Source organism: Phacochoerus africanus, chromosome 11, assembly GCF_016906955.1.
Source record: "Phacochoerus africanus isolate WHEZ1 chromosome 11, ROS_Pafr_v1, whole genome shotgun sequence".
In the NCBI taxonomy this organism is placed as follows: Eukaryota; Metazoa; Chordata; class Mammalia; order Artiodactyla; family Suidae; genus Phacochoerus; species Phacochoerus africanus.
Genome location: NC_062554.1, coordinates 25,835,876 through 25,856,781, shown reverse-complemented (window position 1 = coordinate 25,856,781; position 20,906 = coordinate 25,835,876). Strand labels below are relative to the sequence as shown.

Genomic DNA, 20,906 nt, shown 5'->3' with positions numbered 1-20,906 from the left:
GAATCAATTTGCTGTCCAATAGAAATCAACACAACAAATTGCTGTCCAATAGAAATAAACAAATTAAATTAACACAATTAAACCAACCACACCTCAATAAAAAATTTTTAAAGTATATTAAATGTTTAAGAAATGTTTTCTAAAATGTAACCCAGGACAACACACACATGTATCTGTATGTGTGTTGGAGACATGTTGTGTCTCCATGATATCTATGTTATGGATAATAACATAGAAATAGTAAATACCAAATATCATATTTAAATATAATTTTTTATTCTTTCCTACTCTGTCAGTTAAAAATTCATTATTTTGACATAACTGATTTAACCATTAATTTTTTTTTTTTTTAGGGCCGCACCTGCGTTATATGGAGGTTCCCAAGGCTAGGGGTCAAATTGGAGCTACAGCTGCTGGACTACACCACAGCCTCCACAATGCAGGATCAAGCCATGTCTGTAACCTACACCACAGCTCACGGCAATGCTGGATCCTTAACCCACTGAGCAAGGCCAGGGATTGAACCTACATCCTCATGGATACTAGTCAGATTTGTTTCTGCTGAGCCACAACGAGAACTCCCATTAAATTGTTATTTGGTTGCTTCTTTACTTCTTTACACACTAAAATTTTAACTGAAGAAAATAAGAGAAGTGAAATTTTACAGTGAGTTGTTACTTCTTCTGAAGCAGTTCATTTCAAAAGCTAGTTGGGAGATGAAAGGGTTTTTTCTTTTCATAATCACAATTCTATAACTGTTATCTATAACAAACCCAAGAAGATTCCCCAAGAGAAAGGTGACCAGGGTAGCATTTGGGTAGTGATAAGAATTGAAAAATAAAAATGAGAAGTATGGTCAGTTATTTGAGATGTTGAAAAACACAATGCATAGGTCCCTGAAAGTAGCTGGAAGTGAAGTACTGCTGGATTTGAAATGGTAACTGGTAACAGAGACCATTACAAGGTTCCTAAAGAGGGGAAGTAACATCAGGAAAGCAATGCCTTAAACAGATAATCTTCCCAAACTGCTATGCAGGAAGACAACCTATTCTGCTTTCCTTCAGAAGCAAAGCACCATTTCCTGCTTTGCTATAAAAACAGGGTACAGAGCTAGAAACCAGTGACTTCACCTAAAAAGCTCCTGAGGTGATGAGGACCTGAATAAAGTGATAGGGAAGGAATAGCAAGGAACAAAACTAAGATCCTCCCTTCTAAGATAGAAACAATACGACCCTGGGACGATTATGAGAAAGAAACGAGAAGCCACCGAGAGCCAGGATCAGACGTGGCACCATCAGCCAGGCCTTGGTGTTCTCCTGGTAAACATTAACACTTTCACAGAACACAGGGGTTCCCTGGTAGCCTAATGGGTTAAGGATCTGGTGTTGTTACTGCTGTGGCATGGGTTCAATCCCTGGCCTGAAAATTTCTGCATGCTGCAGGTGTGGCTAAATTAAAAAAAAAAAAAAGGTCAACTTTTCTATAAACCCTCAAGAGAACAGGTCTTTCATCTCTCATTCTATTAAACTCTAGATATAACTAAGATAAAAATTATCCAACTATATTAGTGACAGCTAAAACAAAAAGAAATTTGGTAAGAAAGAAAACTACTTAACAGACTACAGAACTAATGAAGCAATATTGGAACTATACTTGTAGGGTCAATATTGTACACATAAAATAGGTAGCTATAAATACGCACAAATTCAAAAGCGAGTAAATTAACATGAGTTATCTTTGGGTGGCAGAACAATGTCATTTAGTTCTTCCCTTGTAACTTATTGCTCAGTACTTTCCAAATATTTAGAAGTAAACATAAAGCAGCTCATTTAGAATGCCACAGACAGAATTTTTAAAAGATTTGTTACAAACAGACTTAAAAAATTTGTAGAGATTGCCAGCTGTAAAAACCTCTACCCTCACATACTGCCATGTATTTGGTGAAACAATTTAAGAGAAATTACTTATTTTCTAAATAAACTTTACTCCCCTCATTCAACCTTTTTTTATTTTTTTCCGTCTTTTGTCTTTATAGGACCACACCCGTGGTGGTGTATGGAGGTTCCCAGGCTAGGGGTCGAATCGGAGCTATAGCTGCTGGCCTACACCACAGCCACAGCAACGCCAGATCCAAGCCAAGTCTGTGACCTACACCACAGCTCACAGTAACACCGAATCCTTAACCCACTGATCGAGGCCAGGGATCGAACCCGCAACCTCATGGTTCCTAGTTGGATTCGTTTCCGCTGCACCACGACGGGAACTCCTCATTCAACTTTTTGCATACAGAAATGATACATGCTTCTTGCGGTATGGAAACATATGACATAGAAAGTGAAACCCCATCTCCAACAAAGGTTAAACTAACTGTACCAACACTGGTGCTTCTCATTCCAGAGGGTTTTCAAATGCACAAACACAGACTTTTCTCCCCCCTTTAACACCTTCACCAAACTAAATCGTTTCGCTAAAGTTATATACCATTTTCATTACAAACAACACTACAATACCTTTTGTCCACATATCCTTGTGTGTTGCACCTCTGCTTTCAGTTTATTTCTCACCTGCTTTATCAGAGTCATCACCACAGATGTTCTCCTGGTCAACTGGGTGAAGATGACCAAATGGACCATGGTCCAGGGGGCCCCCAAGAAAACTCTGTTCTCGGCTTATTGAGACCCTCAGGGGGTCTCTGTCTTGATGAAATTCTGGTTTACCTGGGAAGGAAAAAAAAATGGCTCACTGGATTTCCACTGTTTCCAGTTAAAACTAAAATGGCGATTTAGACTATGGGTAAAAATCTAAATTCTTAAAGATCTGATCTATGCAGCAAGAAAATAGTAACTGCTTAAATTTCACTTGCCGTTAAAATATTTTACTAAATTTTTAATGATACCCCTATTTTCTGATACCAGAAAATGCTTCAGTACTGACTAATCACAAGAAAAATGCCTGGAGAATTTACCAACCATTAAGTATTAAAAAGTATAACGTGTACTCTTAATATAAAGTTCAAAGACAGCCACAGGAGTTCCCATCGTGGCGCAGTGGTTAACGAATCCGACTAGGAACCACGAGGTTGCGGGTTCGATCCCTGCCCTTGCTCAGCGGGTTAACGATCCGGCGTTGCCGTGAGCTGTGGTGTAGGTTGCAGACGCGGCTCGGATCCCGCGTTGCTGTGGCTCTGGCATAGGCTGGCGGCTACAGCTCCGATTGGACCCCTGGCCTGGGAACCTCCATATGCCGTGGGAGCGGCCCAAGAAATGGCAAAAAGACAAAAAAACAAAACAAAACAAAAACAGCCACAGCTACCTAGTAGTTAGTGATCCCATATTGTCACTGCTGTGGGTCTGGTTCAATTCCTGGCCCGGGAACTTCCGCATGCTGTGGGCATCAGCCAAAAATAAACAAATAATGGCGATCTCTGGGTGGGAAGAACTTAGGAAAAAAAAAAAAAAAGGCACAGTTAATCTGTGGTACAAGAGATCAAGACAGGGGTTTACTCTGGAGAGAAGAGGAGGAGAAGCGACTGGGAGGGTCTAAGGGAAGAGTGTATGGAGTTCTCGAACATTCTAGTTCCTGACCTTGATGGGGTTTACCTCTGGGTGATCACCAAAGTAATAATCACTGCAATAAACACTTAGGATTTGTGCACTTCCCTGAATGTCACACTTTGACACAAAAAGAAAAACAAATAAACAAAGGAGTGGGAACACCCTAAAGTAGAGAAGCTAATTTACTGTGCAGAACCCTAGAAAAACCTGGAAATTAAAGGCACCAGGTATTACCATCAGGGAACCGAAACCAGGGAGAATGTTTAAAAATATGTACTTGGAACAAAACCCTCCCATCACCTAAGATCCCTTCTCTCAACATCATCCCCAGGGAAGACTAAAGGTCCATCGTCTGCAGAAAATCCGATATACTCTGCAATCAAATTCATAGCAGACTCTCGAACTGGTAAAGTGTCAAAGGATTCCCTTTCCAAGGGGAAAGGTGGCATAGTTGATAGGATTCAAACCTCTGTGGAGAATCCCCAATAGAGTTCTAGTTCCCTCTCTTAACCTTGGCCACAACTACATGAACCTAATACACTTGGAATTTAGGGAGATCAGGCACTGAAAGGAGCAAGGGTGGAAGGAAGAAAAAGAATGCCAAAAGGAAAGCAGGAGTTTTACAAGAAAGTCTGCACACTCAACTCAGATCCCCCAGGTCTGGCTCCAGCAATGGTCAGGCTTGTATAAAGCTTGGAGGATCTTTAAGAAATTAAATTGTTGGGAGTTCCCATCGTGGCGCAGTGATTAACGAATCCGACTAGGAACCATGAGGTTGCGGGTTCGGTCCCTGCCCTTGCTCAGTGGGTTAACGATCCGGCGTTGCCATGAGCTGTGGTGTAGGTTGCAGACGCGGCTCGGATCCCGCGTTGCTGTGGCTCTGGCGTAGGCCGGTGGCTACAGCTCCGATTCCACCCCTAGCCTGGGAACCTCCACATGCCGCGGAAGCGGCCCAGGGAAATAGCTAAAAGACAAAAAAAAAAAAAAGAACTAATGCCATTTGCAGCAACATGGATGGAACTAGAGACTCTCATACTAAGTGAAGTAAGTCAGAAAAAGAAACACAAATACCATATGATATCACTTATATCTGGAATCTACTATGGGGCACAAATGAACCTTTCCACAGAAAAGAAACTCATGGACATGGAAAAAAGACTTGTGGTTGCCAAGGGGGCGGGGAGGGAGTGGGATGGATTGAGAGTTTGGGGTACACAGATGCAAACTATTGCCTTTGGAATGGATAAGCAATGAGATCCTGTTGTACAGCACTGGGAACCGTATCTAGTCACTTATGATGGCGCATGATAATGTGAGAAAAAAGAAGGCATACATGTATGTGTAACTGGGTCACCTTGCTGTAGAGCAGAAAATTGACAGAACACTGTAAACCAGTTCTAATGGAAAAAATAAAAATCATTATTAAAAAAAAAAAGAAAGAAATGACAGCCCTAATTAAAAGTGATAGGAGGAATGAAAACAAGTGGCCAGAGTTGACCAAGTAGAAGTGAGAAGAACTGGTAATATGTGGGGTGTCATAGAGGTAAAAACAGGAAAGTGTCAAGACTTACGGCTGGGTACTTACCACTGAAAAAAGGCTAAAGAATAAGGAGGTGGAGATGAGGGAATACACAGCTTCCCCTTTTAGACAAGCCAATGTCTACACAATCCCAAACAAGACACATTAAATTACAGGAATCCATGGTGAGAATTTCCCAATACTCACTCTGAATTAGGGAAAAGCACCAATCAATTACTAAACACTGTGGTTTGCCAAACAGTCAAGCATCCAAAAGCCTAGTCATAAATAAAGTCACTACTTTATCATTTCCCTAAGACATGAGAAGAAAACAGAAAGAGGAATGATTCTTGTTATTCTGAATCTCTACCTTCTTAAATTCTTTCAGCTAAAAACAAAAGTATAATATTTGATGGTTTTAAGTCCAAAATAGCTAACATTAACATTACACTTCAATGTACCTTTCTATTGACGAAGATAATTTCCCCCCTTAAAAAAGGATTTGCTTTGATAAAGTGGATCAAGAAAATTACTTGGTTGAGTCTGAAACCTAAAAATAATTATAAAATTAAAATAAGGCTATTTACTATGGATCACAGGGAGGATTTTTTCTAGATAACTGGATCTGGGAAGAAATACAATGAAGAAATTTACCTCTTCTAACTGTCCTTGAAGCCAAGATTTTAAGCATCATAATTATCCCGTGAAAGATACAGGAAAAGAGCAGTGGAAGAACAGCAAGGGAAAAGAGGAAAAAACTGAGTTGTATCCTAAAGAAACTATTTAGAAAGGAAGAAGAGGAAAGCAAGAATGTCAGAATAGGGGCTAGCAACGGGTTTTTGTCTACAGTAAATTGCACTTCCCCATATGTAAGATAAATAAACTAGTTACCTAATGACACGTTTAAGTCTACATGTGAATAATTTATGTAAACCATTTTTTTTCCTTTCATGAGTAATCAGTCTGAGTTTCTTCAACAACAACAAAATTAGTATCCTGAAAAAAAAAAATTTAGAGAACTGGCAAACTTAAAAAATCATGTTTTACGAGTTCCCATCACGTCTTAGCAGAGATGAATCTGACTAGCAGCCATGAGGACACAGGTTCAATCCCTGGCATTTCTCAATGGGTTAAGGATCTGGCATTGCTGTTAGCTGTGGTGTAGGCTGGCGGCTACAGCTCCGATTTGACCTCTGTCTAGCCTGGGAACCTCCATATGCCATGGGTGCAGCCCTAAAAAGACAAAAAAAGAAAAATATATCATGTTTTATCAAATCATCTGTTTACCTAGTATAGAAATTCTGCCACTTGCTGGTGATTCTACCTCTTGTATGGCACTAAGTTCATGCTGGTTCAAGTCCAATCCGCATTTAACTTTCGCCACAGGTGGCTTTGAGGATCTCCTACCCAGTTCTCTGTCCAGATGCTCACCTATCAAGTCAATGATAAAGTTAGGCATGATAAACATACAACAAACTTTTCTTTAACTGGCAAGCTGCAGGAGGTGAAAGCAAAGAATCACCATCAGGATACAGTACAGGAGTTACTGTCGTGGCTCAGTGGTTAGCAAACCCGACTAGGAACCATGAGGATGCAGGTTCGATCCCTGGCCTCACTCAGTGGATTGAGGATCTGGCATTGCTGTGAGCTGTGGTGTGGCTTAAATCCTGGTTGCTGTGGCTGTGGCGTAGACCAGCAGCTGCAGCTTTGATTCAACCCCTAGCCTGGGAACTTCCACATGCTGTGAGTGCAGCACTAGAGAGAGAGGAAAAGAAAAAAAAAAAGGATAACCAGGACAATAACAATAAAATGCAACTATCTTACCACTTTGCTTGGCATTACTATCTTCTGAAAGGAGCTGATTATCACAGAGGCTGCTAACTGTAAGATCAATGTTTTCCTGAATATCTTTTGCTAGATCTTGGAGATGAGGAAAACATTCTCTGTGTTTTTGGCTTTCGAAATCATTTTCAACTGTGGGCTTACTTGTCTGAAAAAGTAGACAGATATGGGCAGGGAAAACACAGGATGAAGGGTCAAATGAAGGCGTCATTAGATTCATATCCCCCTTCTTATATTAGAACCTCAAGTAGAAGTTCCCATCGTGGCTCAGCGGTTAACGAATCCGACTAGGAACCATGAGGTTGCGGGTTCGGTCCCTGGCCTTGCTCAGTGGGTTAAGGATCCAGCATTGCTGTGAGCTGTGGTGTAGGTTGCAGATGCGGCTCGGATCCCACTTTGCCGTGGCTCTGGTGTAGGCCGGTGACTACAGCTCCGATTCAACCCCTAGCCTGGGAAGCTCCATGTGCTGCAGGAAGGAAGCAGCCCTAGCAAAGGCAAAAAGACAAAGAAAAAGAACCTCAACCAAATAAAGAGGTCTTTCAAACACATTATTACAACCTTATCTCTGGATTAAACATGAGACTTCTAATAATGAAAGGGTAATAATTCCACCGAAAAGTACAACCAATCAGAGCCTTGGACCTAAAAACTTAGCCTCCACTGCACCTTTCAACAAGAGATTATACTTCGGTATCCCACTCGGCTTTTCTTTCCCCATTATTTTTCCTTAAAATGCCCAGTAAATCCCCAGAACTCAAGTTCCTTGTGAACTCAACTCAAGCTTCTCTCTCCTGACCATCAAAGGATTTGTGGAATTCTCTTTAGGCTAACGTAAATTTAGTAAATAGCCTTTTAAAATAAATGGACACTTTCATATTTTGGAAAATAAACTGTCTTCCATATACAGAAACTAGACCATGCCAGAGTCCTCTCAGTAATTCAGTGACAAGCAGCAGGTCCAGCTATCTATCAGGCTAAAATCACACCACTTTTAGAACAGGTGTTAATATTGTCACTTGAAAAGATGGTACTGATTTTGATTCTATACAAATGTCAACAAAGTGCAATACAGAAAGCACAGTCTGCTATTTGCCAGAGGGAAATTTTGCTAACTAGTTATTTACAATTTAATCTTCTTGTGGTAAGCTCAAAACCCTTTACGACAACCTTCAAATGATAGCCTACAGTTTTAATAACATTTGAGTTAGCTGTATCAAACTACTGATTGAAATTAGTTGGGCTTCAAATAATTATTATCCTCATAAACACCATGCAAGATAGATCAATTTTTATGTTTCAATTTCTACATTAAGGTAGAAAATTCGAGCACAGTTAAGGTCAAACCACTTATTCTCAGAGTTCTCTTTGTGGTGCTGCAGGTTAAGCATCTGGTGTTGTTGCTGCAGTGGCCTGAGTCGCTGCTATGGCATGGGTTCAGTCCCCAGCCCAGGAACTTCCACATGTTGCAGGCAATGCCAAAACCAAAAAACAAAACAAACCACTTATTGTCAATAACTAAGAACTTATTTCAGTCTAGGATTAAACCAAATATTTAGCTTGGCTCAGCTGGGTTTATCACCAATGTTTAATTCTTTTCAAGTTTTGATATATACCTGACTGTCTTTAAAGAAATGCTTCAAAGTCTCTTGATGTTTCTGTATCTGCTGCTGCAATGCTATCTGTCTCTGTACAAGCAATTCTTCTTGGGCTTTTTGGCTATTATGCAGAACTTCTCTTTGTAGCTCTAACTGCTTGTGAAGTCCCAAACTATCTTGCTGAGCTAAGGCAGATTGTGAAAAACTCAAAAATCTATCTTGAAGTCTTGGGCTCATAGAAGCACTTGAGGAAGTTGCATGTTCATTCTTTGCTGAATAGAATTCACAAATGTTTTTCGGTTTTACTTCAGCAAAAGGTAGTGGACTAAATGAATGCTCTCTTCCCATGGGTGGAAACAAGGAGGGAACAGTGTGCTCAGAAGATTCGCCTTCAATCAGCTTTGTTTGTTTGTTTAAAAGCAGTTCTTCCTGGGCTTTTTCATTAAAATGCGGCTCTTCCCTCCGTAAACCCAACTGTGCTGACACATGATCTTGCCAAGGTAGAACAGCCTGGGCTAAACTCAAAAGCCTGTCCTGTGATCCTGGAATCTCAGGTTGACTTGAGGGAAGAGTATTGTCACTTCCGGTCGGAAAAGACTTTTGGATTTTTTCAGAGTCAGCAACAGGCACTGCTACCTGTGATAAGGATGAAGAGGCGCTGGCCTGCTCAGATGAGACCCTTTTCTCCAACTTGCTTAGTCTTTGCAAAAGCAGTTCTTCTCGGAGGTCCTGTCTAGATTGAGTGGCTTTCGTCTGTAAATCTAATTGCTGCTGAAGTTCCTTCAAATCATCATGGTGAGGTTGGATGAAAGGCTCAGATGACTCTTCCTCAAATTTATATTGTCTGGGCAAAACCAACTCTTTCTGGGTTTTCTTGCTACATGGAAGGGAGTCTGTGTGTGCAGCCAAGTGTTCTTGTTGAAATGTAGCTGGATGATCTTGCTGAGGTTCAACAGGCTGTGGTAAACCTAAAAGCCTATCCAGCAATCTTGGCCTATCAGAATGACTTGAGGAGATTGTATTATCACTCTTAGCTGAACAAGGTTCTCGGATTCTTCCAGCTTCGTGAAGAGGTAATGGAGCAAAAGGATGCTGTATGACCAGGGACAGGGAGGAAGAGGGGCCGGCCTGCTCCGGGGGTAGTCTTCCCTTCCACTCACTCTGTTTATGCACATGCAGTTCCTCCCGAGCTTCCTGTCGAGCTTGCATGATGGCTTCCCTCTGGGTAGCTAACTGTTCTTGAAGTGCCCTCAAGTTATCTTGTTGAGGCTGGATAAGCTGTGATATCTTCAAAAGCCTATCCTGCAACTGTGGGATCTGAAAGTGGCTGGAGGGAATTCTACTTTCACTCTCTGCTGAGAGAGGCTCCTGGGTGGGAAGAGATTCAGCAGAAGGCAACGAAGTCAAGGAAAGCTGTCCCAACTGGGACAGGAATGAGGGGCCGGTGTGTTCAGAAGATACATCCCCTTGTGTTTTCTGGCTAAAATGATGGGCCTCGTCTTCTGTGTCTAACCATTCTTGGCGTCCTTCCAAATTATCTTGGCGAGGTTGTATATGTTGTGACAATCCCAGAAGTCTTTCCTGAAATCTTGGGATCTTCCAACGGCTTAAGGGAACTGCACGGTCACTCTTGATTGACATAAATTCCCGGAACCTTTCAGATTCAGTTCCCTGTGACAGAGATATGGAGGGGCCAGTCTGTTCAGAAAAACTGTTTTTTCCTAATTCACTTTCTTTGTGTACAAATTCCTGAGTTTCCTGTCTGGCACCAAGTATTACTCTCTGAATGTGTGACTGATCTTGGAGTGCTGTTAAATTTTCTCTCTGTGGCAAGCTCAGCTGTGCAAAACTGGGAGACTCAGTCTGAAATGTTGGTATTACTGGATGACTTGAGGGAATAACACTCTCCTTCTCGGAGAAATAGAAGTTCTCAACTCTTCTAGGCTCAGTTCTAGCAGAAGCTTGTGAAGCAACTGAATGGTGAGCGACCACTGGTGGGAATGAGGAACTCATCTGCGCAGACTTAGTGTCTCCCAGATCCCTTTGTTCATGGAAAAGTAATTCCGCCTGGGCTTCATGCCTGGCCTGAAGAGCATCCCTCTGTGCAGTCAGCTGTTCTTGGAGCAACTTCAGACTATCACGTAAAGGTAGGAACTGCTGTAGGAAACTCGAAGACCCATCCTGAGATTTTGGGATTTCAGACGGGCCTGAGAGACATTCCTTCTCACTCTTAGATGAATACTGCTCCAGGATTTTTCCAGATTGAGTCCCAGCAGAAGGCAGTGAACCAAAGGTATGCTGAGTTAGCTGAGATGGGGGAGAAGGGGACTCAGTCTGCTCAGCCCATACTCTTCCACCTAATTCACTCTGCTTATGGACACATGACACTTCCTGGGCTTCCCGCCTCCCCTGAAGGCTGTCCCTCTGAATATTTAACCGTTCTTGGGGAAATTTAAAATTAAGCCCATCCTGAAGTTGTGGGACCACAGGATGCCCTGAGGAAGCTGCAGTCTCTTTCTTGGTTGGAGAAGATTCCTGGAATCTCCCTAATTCAGCTTTGGTAGAAGGCAGTGAAACAAACGAATCCAGAGGAAGCAACGGAAGGAATACAGAGAGGCCAGTTTGCCCTTCCAATTCTTTCTGTTTGCACAAAAGCAATTGTTCCTGAGCTTCCTGTCTTGACCGAAGAACTTCCTTCTGTAGATCTAACTGTTCTTGGAGAGCCTTCAATTTACCTTGCTGGGCTGTGATATTCTCCGAGCATTGCAAAGACTTATCTTGCATTTGGCCAATTACAGAATGGCTTACAGAAACTGTGTTTTTGCTCACAGTTGAAAAGGGTTCCTGGATTTTTCCAGACTTAACTTTAGTAGGTAGAGAACTAAAAGAATGCTCAGCTACCAGTGGTAGGAATGAAGAAGGCTCAACTACCTTGGAAGCTGTTCTTTCCTTGCTCTCTGAGAACACTGGCTGGGAGTCTAAAGTTTGAAAAGTTGTTGCCTTAGGTATTTCCGCTCTTTCTTTATCCTCCTGTAATATCAGTGGCTTATCATAGGCAAAAGCCCTTGTGAGTGTATGAGAGTCTTCAGGGACCAGTTTAGAGTCTCTCTGTTGTGTTTCAGTCTGTGAGAGTTGCTTTGGCTGTTCTCGTGATTCCAAAGCTTGCTTGGCTAAAACATCTGAAGTGATTGTTTCGGTTGTTTCTGCCTGTCTTCGTGGAAAGCAGTGTTGTCTTAGAACCTGAAAATCTGGTTCTAATTTGGAGATCTGTACGGGTTGCATGGGTTGATGTTTGTTAGGACTCAACGTGCGTCTCCAAGCTTGATCCTCATGCTCTGATGCAACAGCAGGTGGTTCAGCTTTCTGTGGTGGTGCTGATGTAACAGAATCAGGTATCCACGGTGCAGCTGATACACATGGGTACTTTCCTTTTAACATAGTCTGATATTCGAGTAATCGTTTCCTGGCCGTTTCAACAGATTGTTTGTGAAACCTATCCAAAACAAAGAAACATTATTCTTTTTTGATAAAAAAAAAAAAAAAAAGATGCCCATATTCTCCAGTGTTTATACATTCAATTCAACAAAGAGCAATCGGGGGTGGCCGCAATCAAGGCAGAAATGGAACAGTGTTGTTAACACTGCTCTATGAGAAACCTCCATGCCACAGTTCTAAAGGGAATCCCGATGAGATCTCCACTTAAACCAAACAAAAAAATCCTGAAAATGTAGGCACACACACCATCACATATAAATTGCAGCCTGACTAATACCTGTTTTGCTGTAAAAGCTGTTGTTGATAATTACGGATCATCTGCCTGTGATTATCTTCATCAGAACTTATGGTGCATGATGCTGGAACAGTGCCAACCTAAGAAAAGATAAATGGCACATCCAGAAACAAGTACTAAAGTATTTTACAAAAAGTTCTATAATTGCCAACTTCCATATAGCTTTATGTTTTATAAAAAAGACTGACACTTTCGTTATTAAGAAAGGAAGTAATCTACCTCTCTCCTTCTTTAGTGTCAAGTCCAAGAGCTCAACATAAACATTGCATACAAATCATGGCCACATATATTAGTACCCTCTAGAAAGAAAAGTCATTAGGTTTGCATAAACTTACTTTATATATAAAATTATACACACACATAATATTTGTTTAAATTATCAAAGTAGAAATGCATTTTTCTTTTCTGGGTGCTAAGGCTGCTCTTATTTCCTTATCCTCCAACAATCTATGCAGGGATGAGATTTCTGCATCCTACCCCAGGCTGTTGAGTTTTTTTCCTTTTCTCTTCTTCCAGCTGAGCCCTGAAGCAATCAGTTTCTAATCTTAACTTCTGTTGTTCAATTTTTTCAAGTAATTCCAACTGCTTTTGCTTCTGTTCTTCTATTTCCATTATCTAAGTAACAAAAATATTATTGCTCTATTAACAATAAACTCAAACAAAAGAAAAGTTTACATGCATTACAATGAAAAGAAACAGGTCTCATCACCAAGAGTATCCAGAAGAAAATGGTGGTGTTTTATTGTTCTTGCTCCTGCCAGAGGGAGGAAGGGAGCAAGAGACAGGAAAAGGAGAAGGGAGAGAAGTAAAACGGGGCAGGAGGGGAACAAACATACTGACTGTTCCATTTCTTAGGAGCACGGGGAAACCTCGAGCACCACTGAAGAACTACTTCGAGAGGTAGCACATTTTGTGTTTCCATCTCTCATTGTATATTGTTCTCAGTAAGAATAATGCTTAAGAAATTAAATATCAAGGCCTCCCACAACACTCTGATTTCTCAGGCATGCTCATAAAAGGGTGCAGTTATCTAGAAGCCAAATAATAGCACAGTGAGCAACATTCTGTCTTTACCATCAGGCATGGCATGAAACAGATGGGAAGACAAAGGCAGAGGGATGACACATAAAATTGTATGTGTCACAACTCTAAGATTATACCCCCCCCCATCCAAGAAATAAGAACATGTTAGAGTAACGGCAAGGTTCATGAGGGCAGGGACTAGTCTTTCTGGTTGCCTGCTAAACCCAACGTCCAGTCGTCCTTAGAACACAGATAATAAACATTTACTGAATAAACAGAAAAGGGAATGTATGTGAAGTTTTATTAAGGGGAACACTTTCACTAGCAATAACGAAGAATGAGCTTGTTTTCAAAATAAACTATGTCTCGGTATGGCATTACCTGTTCCTAAACAGGCAAAAGCGGCTACAGCTGAGTTCCTCTCCGCCTCTTCCTTCCTCTCCCTCACTCACAGGAGCCACTGAATTTACACCAGTTAGTTGTTTACACTATCAGCATAGTAGTTACTAGCTACATGTAACTATTACAATTTAAATCAATCCAAAACAAACAAAATTTAAAATTCAGCTCCTATAAATATATTTAATATATTTCAATATTCAACAGCCCATGCAGCTAGCAGCTAGCATACTAGACAGAGACATGGAACATTTCTAGTACTGCGGAAAGTTCTATTGGACAATACTGCTTTAGAATACTGATTGGGGAGTTCCCGTCGTGGTGCAGTGGTTAACGAATCCGACTAGGAACCATGAGGTTGCGGGTTCGGTCCCTGCCCTTGCTCAGTGGGTTAACGATCCGGCGTTGCCGTGAGCTGTGGTGTAGGTTGCAGACGCGGCTCGGATCCCGCGTTGCTGTGGCTCTGGCGTAGGCCGGTGGCTACAGCTCCGATTGGACCCCTAGCCTGGGAACCTCCATATGCCGCAGGAGAGGCCCAAGAAATAGCAACAAAAAAGACAAAATAAAATAAAATAGAATACTGATTGGGAAACATTTATTTGAGAAGAAATACTCGCTCATAGAACTGTCACTTGCCAGCTGTTCTTTTTATAAAACTATGACTATAAACTGACTGGCTTAGTAATACTTAGCCTCTTTCAAGGTAACTTGTGTTAAGAAAATCTTTCATTAAAGTAGAAGGAACCAATATTCTAGTTACGGAAGATAAATTTTAAATTTTTCTCCTGAAATACTATTTTTCAAAAAACTTTGGGGATTACGGAGTCCAGCTGAATGTTTAATATTATGACAGGCACTCATTATTCAACATATATTTTTTGAGTACTTACTATATCTAAGGCTTTGTACCAGAAACTATGTAGGACAAATGAAATTTTAAAAAAGACAGTCTTGCCTTTAAAAAAACTGATAAATTTTATAGGGAAGATATTTACATACCAGAGTACAAAATACAAAGCAGAACACAATATGGGTCATGTGAGCACTACAACTGAAGATAAAGTGCTTTCTGTAAAATGAATGTGTCAGACAAGGTAGAAGAAATGGTATCAAAAGTAGCTAGATGTTAAGACAAATTTCACTGGTCAAACAAAACTATAGTACCTAGGGAAGAAAGAAACCTTTAAAAATAAACATTTCAAATTACCTGTCTCTGCCTTGCTGCCATTCTAATTCTGGCTGCTTCTTCATGAGGATGAAGTAGAACTGAACTCTGAGCTACAGCTGTGATTGGCTGAGTTTCATTCGCTTCTAAAAGAATCCCCAAAGCAAAAATGAGTTTTAATAATTCAGAATTTGCTATCACTGTAATGCCCTCTTTTCATTTTTTACATTTAATTTTATTAGGAAAAATACCTGAAGAGTCAAGCAAGTTTAATTTGAGGATGTGATAAAAAGAAATACCTTGTTCCTTTTCAGAGTCTGTATTAGAAGTAAGTGGTTTATCTTCACTAGTAAGTGGTCCAGAGTCAACCGTAAGCATGTCACTTTCAACAACTGTAATAGATATATTATGAACATATTACCACCATCAAACTTAAAAGTGAACAACATAATAAAAAAATCTACATTCGGATTAACAATTCAATCTTAACTAAAGAATGTCTTCTTTAATTAAGATCCAGCTACCTTCCAGACCACATACTTTATCCAGTAAACTTAGGCCTAATATAAGAAGATAAATGTTAAGACTAAAATTATAAACAAAAAGGAAAAATGAAGGAAAAGTGACTTAAAAGGTAGGTTGACAGAGTTTCAAACACAATGGGAAGCATGAAAAGAATATGCAAGGCACAAAGTGTAAAAAAGGAAGCTAAAGAAATTAGCTTTTTAGGGCCACACTTGCGTACAGAAATTCCCAGGCTAGGGGCTGAATGAGAACTACAGCGGCCAGTCTACACCACAGCCACAGGAACGCAGGATCCGAGCCATGTTTGTGACCCACACCACAGCTCAGGTCAATGCCAGATTCTTAACCCACTGAGCGAGGCCAGGGACTGAACCTGCATCCTCATGGATCCTAGCAGGGTTTGTTATCACTGAGCCACGTAAGGAACTCCTAAATATATTCTTGACATATTTATTTATTTTTTTAAATTTGATAATGATTTTTATTTTTTCCATTAGAACTGGTTTAGTGTTCTGTCAATTTTCTACTCTACAGCAAGGTGACCCAGTTACACATACATGTATACATTCTTTTTTCTCACATTATCATGCCATCATAAGTAACTAGATATAGTTCCCAGTGTTATACAGCAGGATCTCATTGCTCATTCATTCCAAAGGCAATAGTTTCAATCTATGAACCCCAAACTCCCAATCCATCCCACTCCCTCCCTCTTCCCTTTGGCAACCACAAGTCTGTTCTCCATGTCCATGAGTTTCTTTTCTGTGGAAAGGTTCATTTGTGCTGTATATTAGATTCTCGATATAAGTGATATCATATGGTGTTTGTCTTTCTCTTTCTGACTTACTTCACTCAGGATGAGAGTCTCTAGTTCCATCCATGTTGCTGCAAATGGCATTACTTTATTCTTTTTTATGGCTGAGTAGTATTCCATTGTGTGTGTGTGTGTATCACATCTTCCAAATCCAATCATCTGTCAATGGACATTTAGGTTGTTTCCATGTCTTGGCAACTGAATAGTGTGGCAATGAACATGCAGGTGTATGTGTCTTTTTTTTTTTGTCTTTTTGCTATTTCTTTGGGCCGCTCCTGGGGCATATGGAGGTTCCCAAGCTAGGGGTCGAATTGGAGCTGTAGCCGCCGGCCTACGCCAGAGCCACAGCAACGCGGGATCCGAGCCACGTCTGCAACCTACACCACAGCTCACGACAACGCCGGATCGTCAACCCACTGAGCAAGGGCAGGGACCGAACCCGCAACCTCATGGTTCCTAGTCGGATTCGTTAACCACTGCGCCACGACAGGAACTCCTGTATGTGTCTTCTTCAAGGAAAGTTTTGTCCAGACATATGCCCAAGAGTGGGATCGCTGGGTCATATGCTCAGATACACTTGCGTTCTTAGAAATTTTTCTGGCTCACCCACATGCACAAAAAGGACCAGCAATTGCAAAGACCATGTGATTTATATTTGCTGTGTCTGAGGAACAGTGAGGAAGCCGATGCCTATGGCGCAGTGGTTGGGGAGGAATACATGGCAGAAAATGAAGCCAGAGAAATGAGGGTGAGAGGAGTAGTGGGGAGGGGTGTGTGCAAAGATCGTGTAAAGCTTTAATGCCACTGTAAGCACTTAGGTTTTCACCGAGGAAAATCACTAATTGTTGACAGGATCCCCCGAGAGGAATGACATGAGCTAATGTGCTTTAACAGGATGATTCTGTAAATAGACTATGGCAGGAAGGAACAAAAGTGTGGACAGAAGACCAGTTAGAAGGCTACTGCAAGAATCTACACTAGAGAATGAACATCACTTAAACCAGGATGGTAGGTGGTTGAGAAATGATGGTGCTCTGGATACATTTTGAGGGAAGGACCAACAGGATTTTTGCTGATGGTTTGGATGTAGGACATAGAAGAGAGGAACAAGAATGACAAGCTGTTTGGCTTAAGCAAGAGAACTTTATTGCCACTTATTGAAATGTTGACGATTATAGGAAAAGCAGGTATAAGGTTGGAGGAGATATCAAGAATTCAGTTCCAGGAGTTCCCATTGCAGTGCAGCGGAAATGAATCTGACTAGTATCCATGAGGATGCAGGTTCCATCCCTGGCCTTGCTCAGTGGGTTGGGGACCTAGAGTTACTGTCAGCTGTAGTGTAGGTCTCAGACACAGTTCAGATCCTCAATTGCTGTGGCTGTACCAAAGGCCGGCCACTGTAGCTCCAATTCAACCCCTAGCCTGGGAACTTTCATATGCCGTGAGTGCGGCCCTATAAAGAAAAAAAGAATTCAGTTCTCGAGAAGTTTAAGATGTGATATACAAGGCAAGACGTCAAACAGAGATAAGTGGGGTTCAAAGAAGAGGCCAAGCCTAAGAAGACATACTTGGAAGTCATCAGTATATGGATGGTAATATAAAAGTCCAGACATTAGAGATCAACTGGGAAGTATTAACACAAAGAGATAAGATCTGAGAAACAAGTTCTGGGGACAATGACTAGTGGTTGTAGAGATGAGAATATGAAGCAAAGAAAACCATGAAGGAGGAGTCAATGAGGTAGGAAAACCAAAAGAAGGTGGTGTCAAGAGATCAAGTGAAGAAATTATTTCCAGAAGGTGTCCTGTTATACTAGGATCAAATCCAAAATTTAAATAAGAACTAGTCACTTCTTTCAGAAGCCTGACAGCAAAACATTTCCATACAATCCAATTACATTTTTAAAAAAAATCCAGAAGATAAAACTAAGAAAAAAACAAATCAAATTCTCCTTTGTGAGTATATAATTCAAAGGAATACTACTGGTTTGACCTCTTAACTTTTAGAATTATCTTTTTTGTTTATTTGTTTGTTTTGTCTTTTTAGGGCCACACCCGCAGCATATGGAGGTTTCCAGGCTAGGGGTCCAACTGGAGCTGTAGCCGCCAGCCTATGCCAGAGCCACAGCAACGCAGGATCCAAGCTGCGTCTGGGACCTACACCACAGCTCACGGCAACACTGGATCCTTAACCCAATGAGAGGCCAGGGATCGAACCCGCGTCCTCATGGGTGGTAGCTGGGTTCACTAACTGCTGAGCCATGACGAGAGCTCCTAGAAATATCTTTTGTTTTGTCCTTTTTTTTGCCTACACCTGCAGCACATGGAAGTTCCTAGGCTAGGGATCAAACCTAAGCCATGGCCATGACAATGCCAAGTCCTTAGCCCACTGAGTCACTGGGGAACTCCTAGAAATAAATAGCCTATTTATCGACCAAAAACATTTCTTTAAAATTAACAAATAGGAGTTCCTATTGTGGCTCAGCCGGTTAAGAATCTGACTAGTATCCTGGAGGACACAAGTTTGATCCCTGGCCTTGCTCAGCGGGTTAAAGATCTGGCGTTGCTGTGGCTTTGGCACAGGTCGGCAGCTGCAGCTAATTCAACCCCTAGCCTGGCAACTTCCATATGCCACAGGTGCAGCCATAAAAAGAAAAAAAAAGTTAACAAATAAAAAAATAAACAAATAAAGAAACCAAATCTCTGATGTGAATGTAAAACACACAATACACTCATGCTATTAACATGTTCATATCCTTTGATTAAGGAATCCTTTTCTTTGTTCCTAAGATTATAAAGACGTGCGCAAAGACTTTGCTAAAAGGATGCTCACTACAACACAAGAAATAACAAGAAAAATTAGAAACAGCCTAAATGTCTCTCAATAGGGAACTGGTTAGTTCTGGTTCATCAGTTTCACTGGAATATATACATATTTTCATTCATTCATATGTGTGTGTGTGTGTGTGTGTATGAATAATTCTATTACTCTATAAGCACCTTGGAAGGAGATTCACTGAGGTTTCTAACATTTACTGCATTTAAGTAGCAGCATTATGGGCTTTACAACATGTTCTTTCTTTTGACTTGTATTATTTGATTTTTCAGAAATGAGCATGCTTTTAAAGAACTTAGAATTATAGAGAACTACCTTGTTCCTGCCCAGAGGATAATGTTCCGTCTTCGCTCACAGTTGCTCCCGTTTCAATTGTCAGAGCTTTACTTTCAGTTTCACTAACAGTTGTAATCATTTCACTTTCCTCCTCAGACACGGATTTAATTGTCCAGAGAGATTTTTGGCTTCGGATCTTATTTAACAATTTTTTAAAAAGAATTTTTGAAGGAATCTGGTGGGTTTTCATTGCCACAGGAACTAAAAGGGAAAAAAACAAACTTATTCAGCAGCTATTATATTTTTAAAATTTTTATTTTATTATTATTATTTTGCTTTTTAGGGCTGAACCCGTGGCATATGGAGATTCCCAGGCTAGGATTCGAATCACAGCAATAGCTGCCAGCCTACACCACAGCCACAGCAAGGCGGGATCCGAGCAGCGTCTGCAACCTATACCACTACTCATGGCAATGCTGGATCCTTAATCCCCTGAGCAAGGCCAGGGATCAAACCCGCAACCTCATGGTTCTTAGTCAAATTCGTTTCCACTGCACCACAACAGGAACTCCTCAGCATCTATTATATACCAGGTAAATTATTCTACTTTTACAGTTACCACAACAGTCACTGGTTAAAATCAGTAATTTTTTCAACTTAAATAAATGCACCAAAATTCAACTACAGCTGACCCTTGAACAACGTGCATTTGAACAGCACATGTCCACTTATCTGGGGATTTTTCCTAATAAATACGTACCATGTACTACATGATCCAGGCTGCCTGAATCCACAAATGTGGAACATCAGACACGGAGGACCGAGTGTAATTTATATGCAGACTTTCAAACACACGGAGGGTTGGCACACCTAACCCCTCAGTGTCTATGGGTCAATTCTATTTTTCAATAAAAGGCATGCAACATAAACTTCAAGCTTAAAAATGTACCAAGATGTTTATTCTGCTTGCTAAATGGTGACAGAAGGCATCTCTCTGAATTAATGTGTGGGTAAGACTAACATTCAAAATATGTGCTATAAAGTTTGCAAGAAAATAAAAGATTCTGCAGAGGCCAGAATGAAGTTTAAAGGGAAATTCAGGGCAGGTGAGGCCTGAAACTATTTTCTGATGTTTATGCCAAACCACAGTAACCTTATACTTTGGACAGCAGTGTGGGCACAGGAGACAGGGATAAAGCCTAGAGTCCTTACAAGGAGTCTAAGAGGAGACCTACATAAAAATTGGAATCCCAAAGGGCTACTTATCCAGTGTAGGGTGAAGATGAAAAGAAAGACTGAGTGGTTTTGAACAAAGACAATACTCATAGGTATGGGGAAAAAAGAGGTCAAAATGAAGAGTTGGTCTCTAAGAAGATGTGGGGTAAAAGAGACACCTTTATCTTTTGAGAGGTACTTTTCATGGCGATGGTGTGGGATAAGGTTTCAGTAGGCAAGAGAAGATGATAAATTTATTGTTAGACACTGAGTTTAAATACCTGTTTGATAGCTAAGTGAAAAAGTTCAGAATGGTGGATACAGAGATGACGTTTAAAAGAGATCTTAGTTTGT

At 40.9% G+C, this 20,906-nt stretch overlaps 1 protein-coding gene across 6 annotated transcripts in view; it reads right to left on the bottom strand.

Annotated features, from left to right (window-relative positions):
• The window catches only part of CEP295 (centrosomal protein 295), a 50,928-nt gene that overhangs the window by 9,151 nt on the left and 20,871 nt on the right, over positions 1 to 20,906 (bottom strand). For all 6 annotated transcript variants that reach the window (XM_047752698.1, XM_047752696.1, XM_047752697.1 and 3 more), the window contains 9 exons: positions 19,377 to 19,598; positions 15,187 to 15,279; positions 14,930 to 15,033; positions 12,778 to 12,915; positions 12,283 to 12,380; positions 8,529 to 12,003; positions 6,898 to 7,063; positions 6,361 to 6,504; positions 2,565 to 2,717 (listed from right to left, as the gene is read on the bottom strand). In XM_047752698.1, the coding sequence (XP_047608654.1) occupies positions 2,565 to 2,717; positions 6,361 to 6,504; positions 6,898 to 7,063; positions 8,529 to 12,003; positions 12,283 to 12,380; positions 12,778 to 12,915; positions 14,930 to 15,033; positions 15,187 to 15,279; positions 19,377 to 19,598 (4,593 nt within the window). The remainder of the gene's footprint in view (positions 1 to 2,564; positions 2,718 to 6,360; positions 6,505 to 6,897; positions 7,064 to 8,528; positions 12,004 to 12,282; positions 12,381 to 12,777; positions 12,916 to 14,929; positions 15,034 to 15,186; positions 15,280 to 19,376; positions 19,599 to 20,906) is intronic.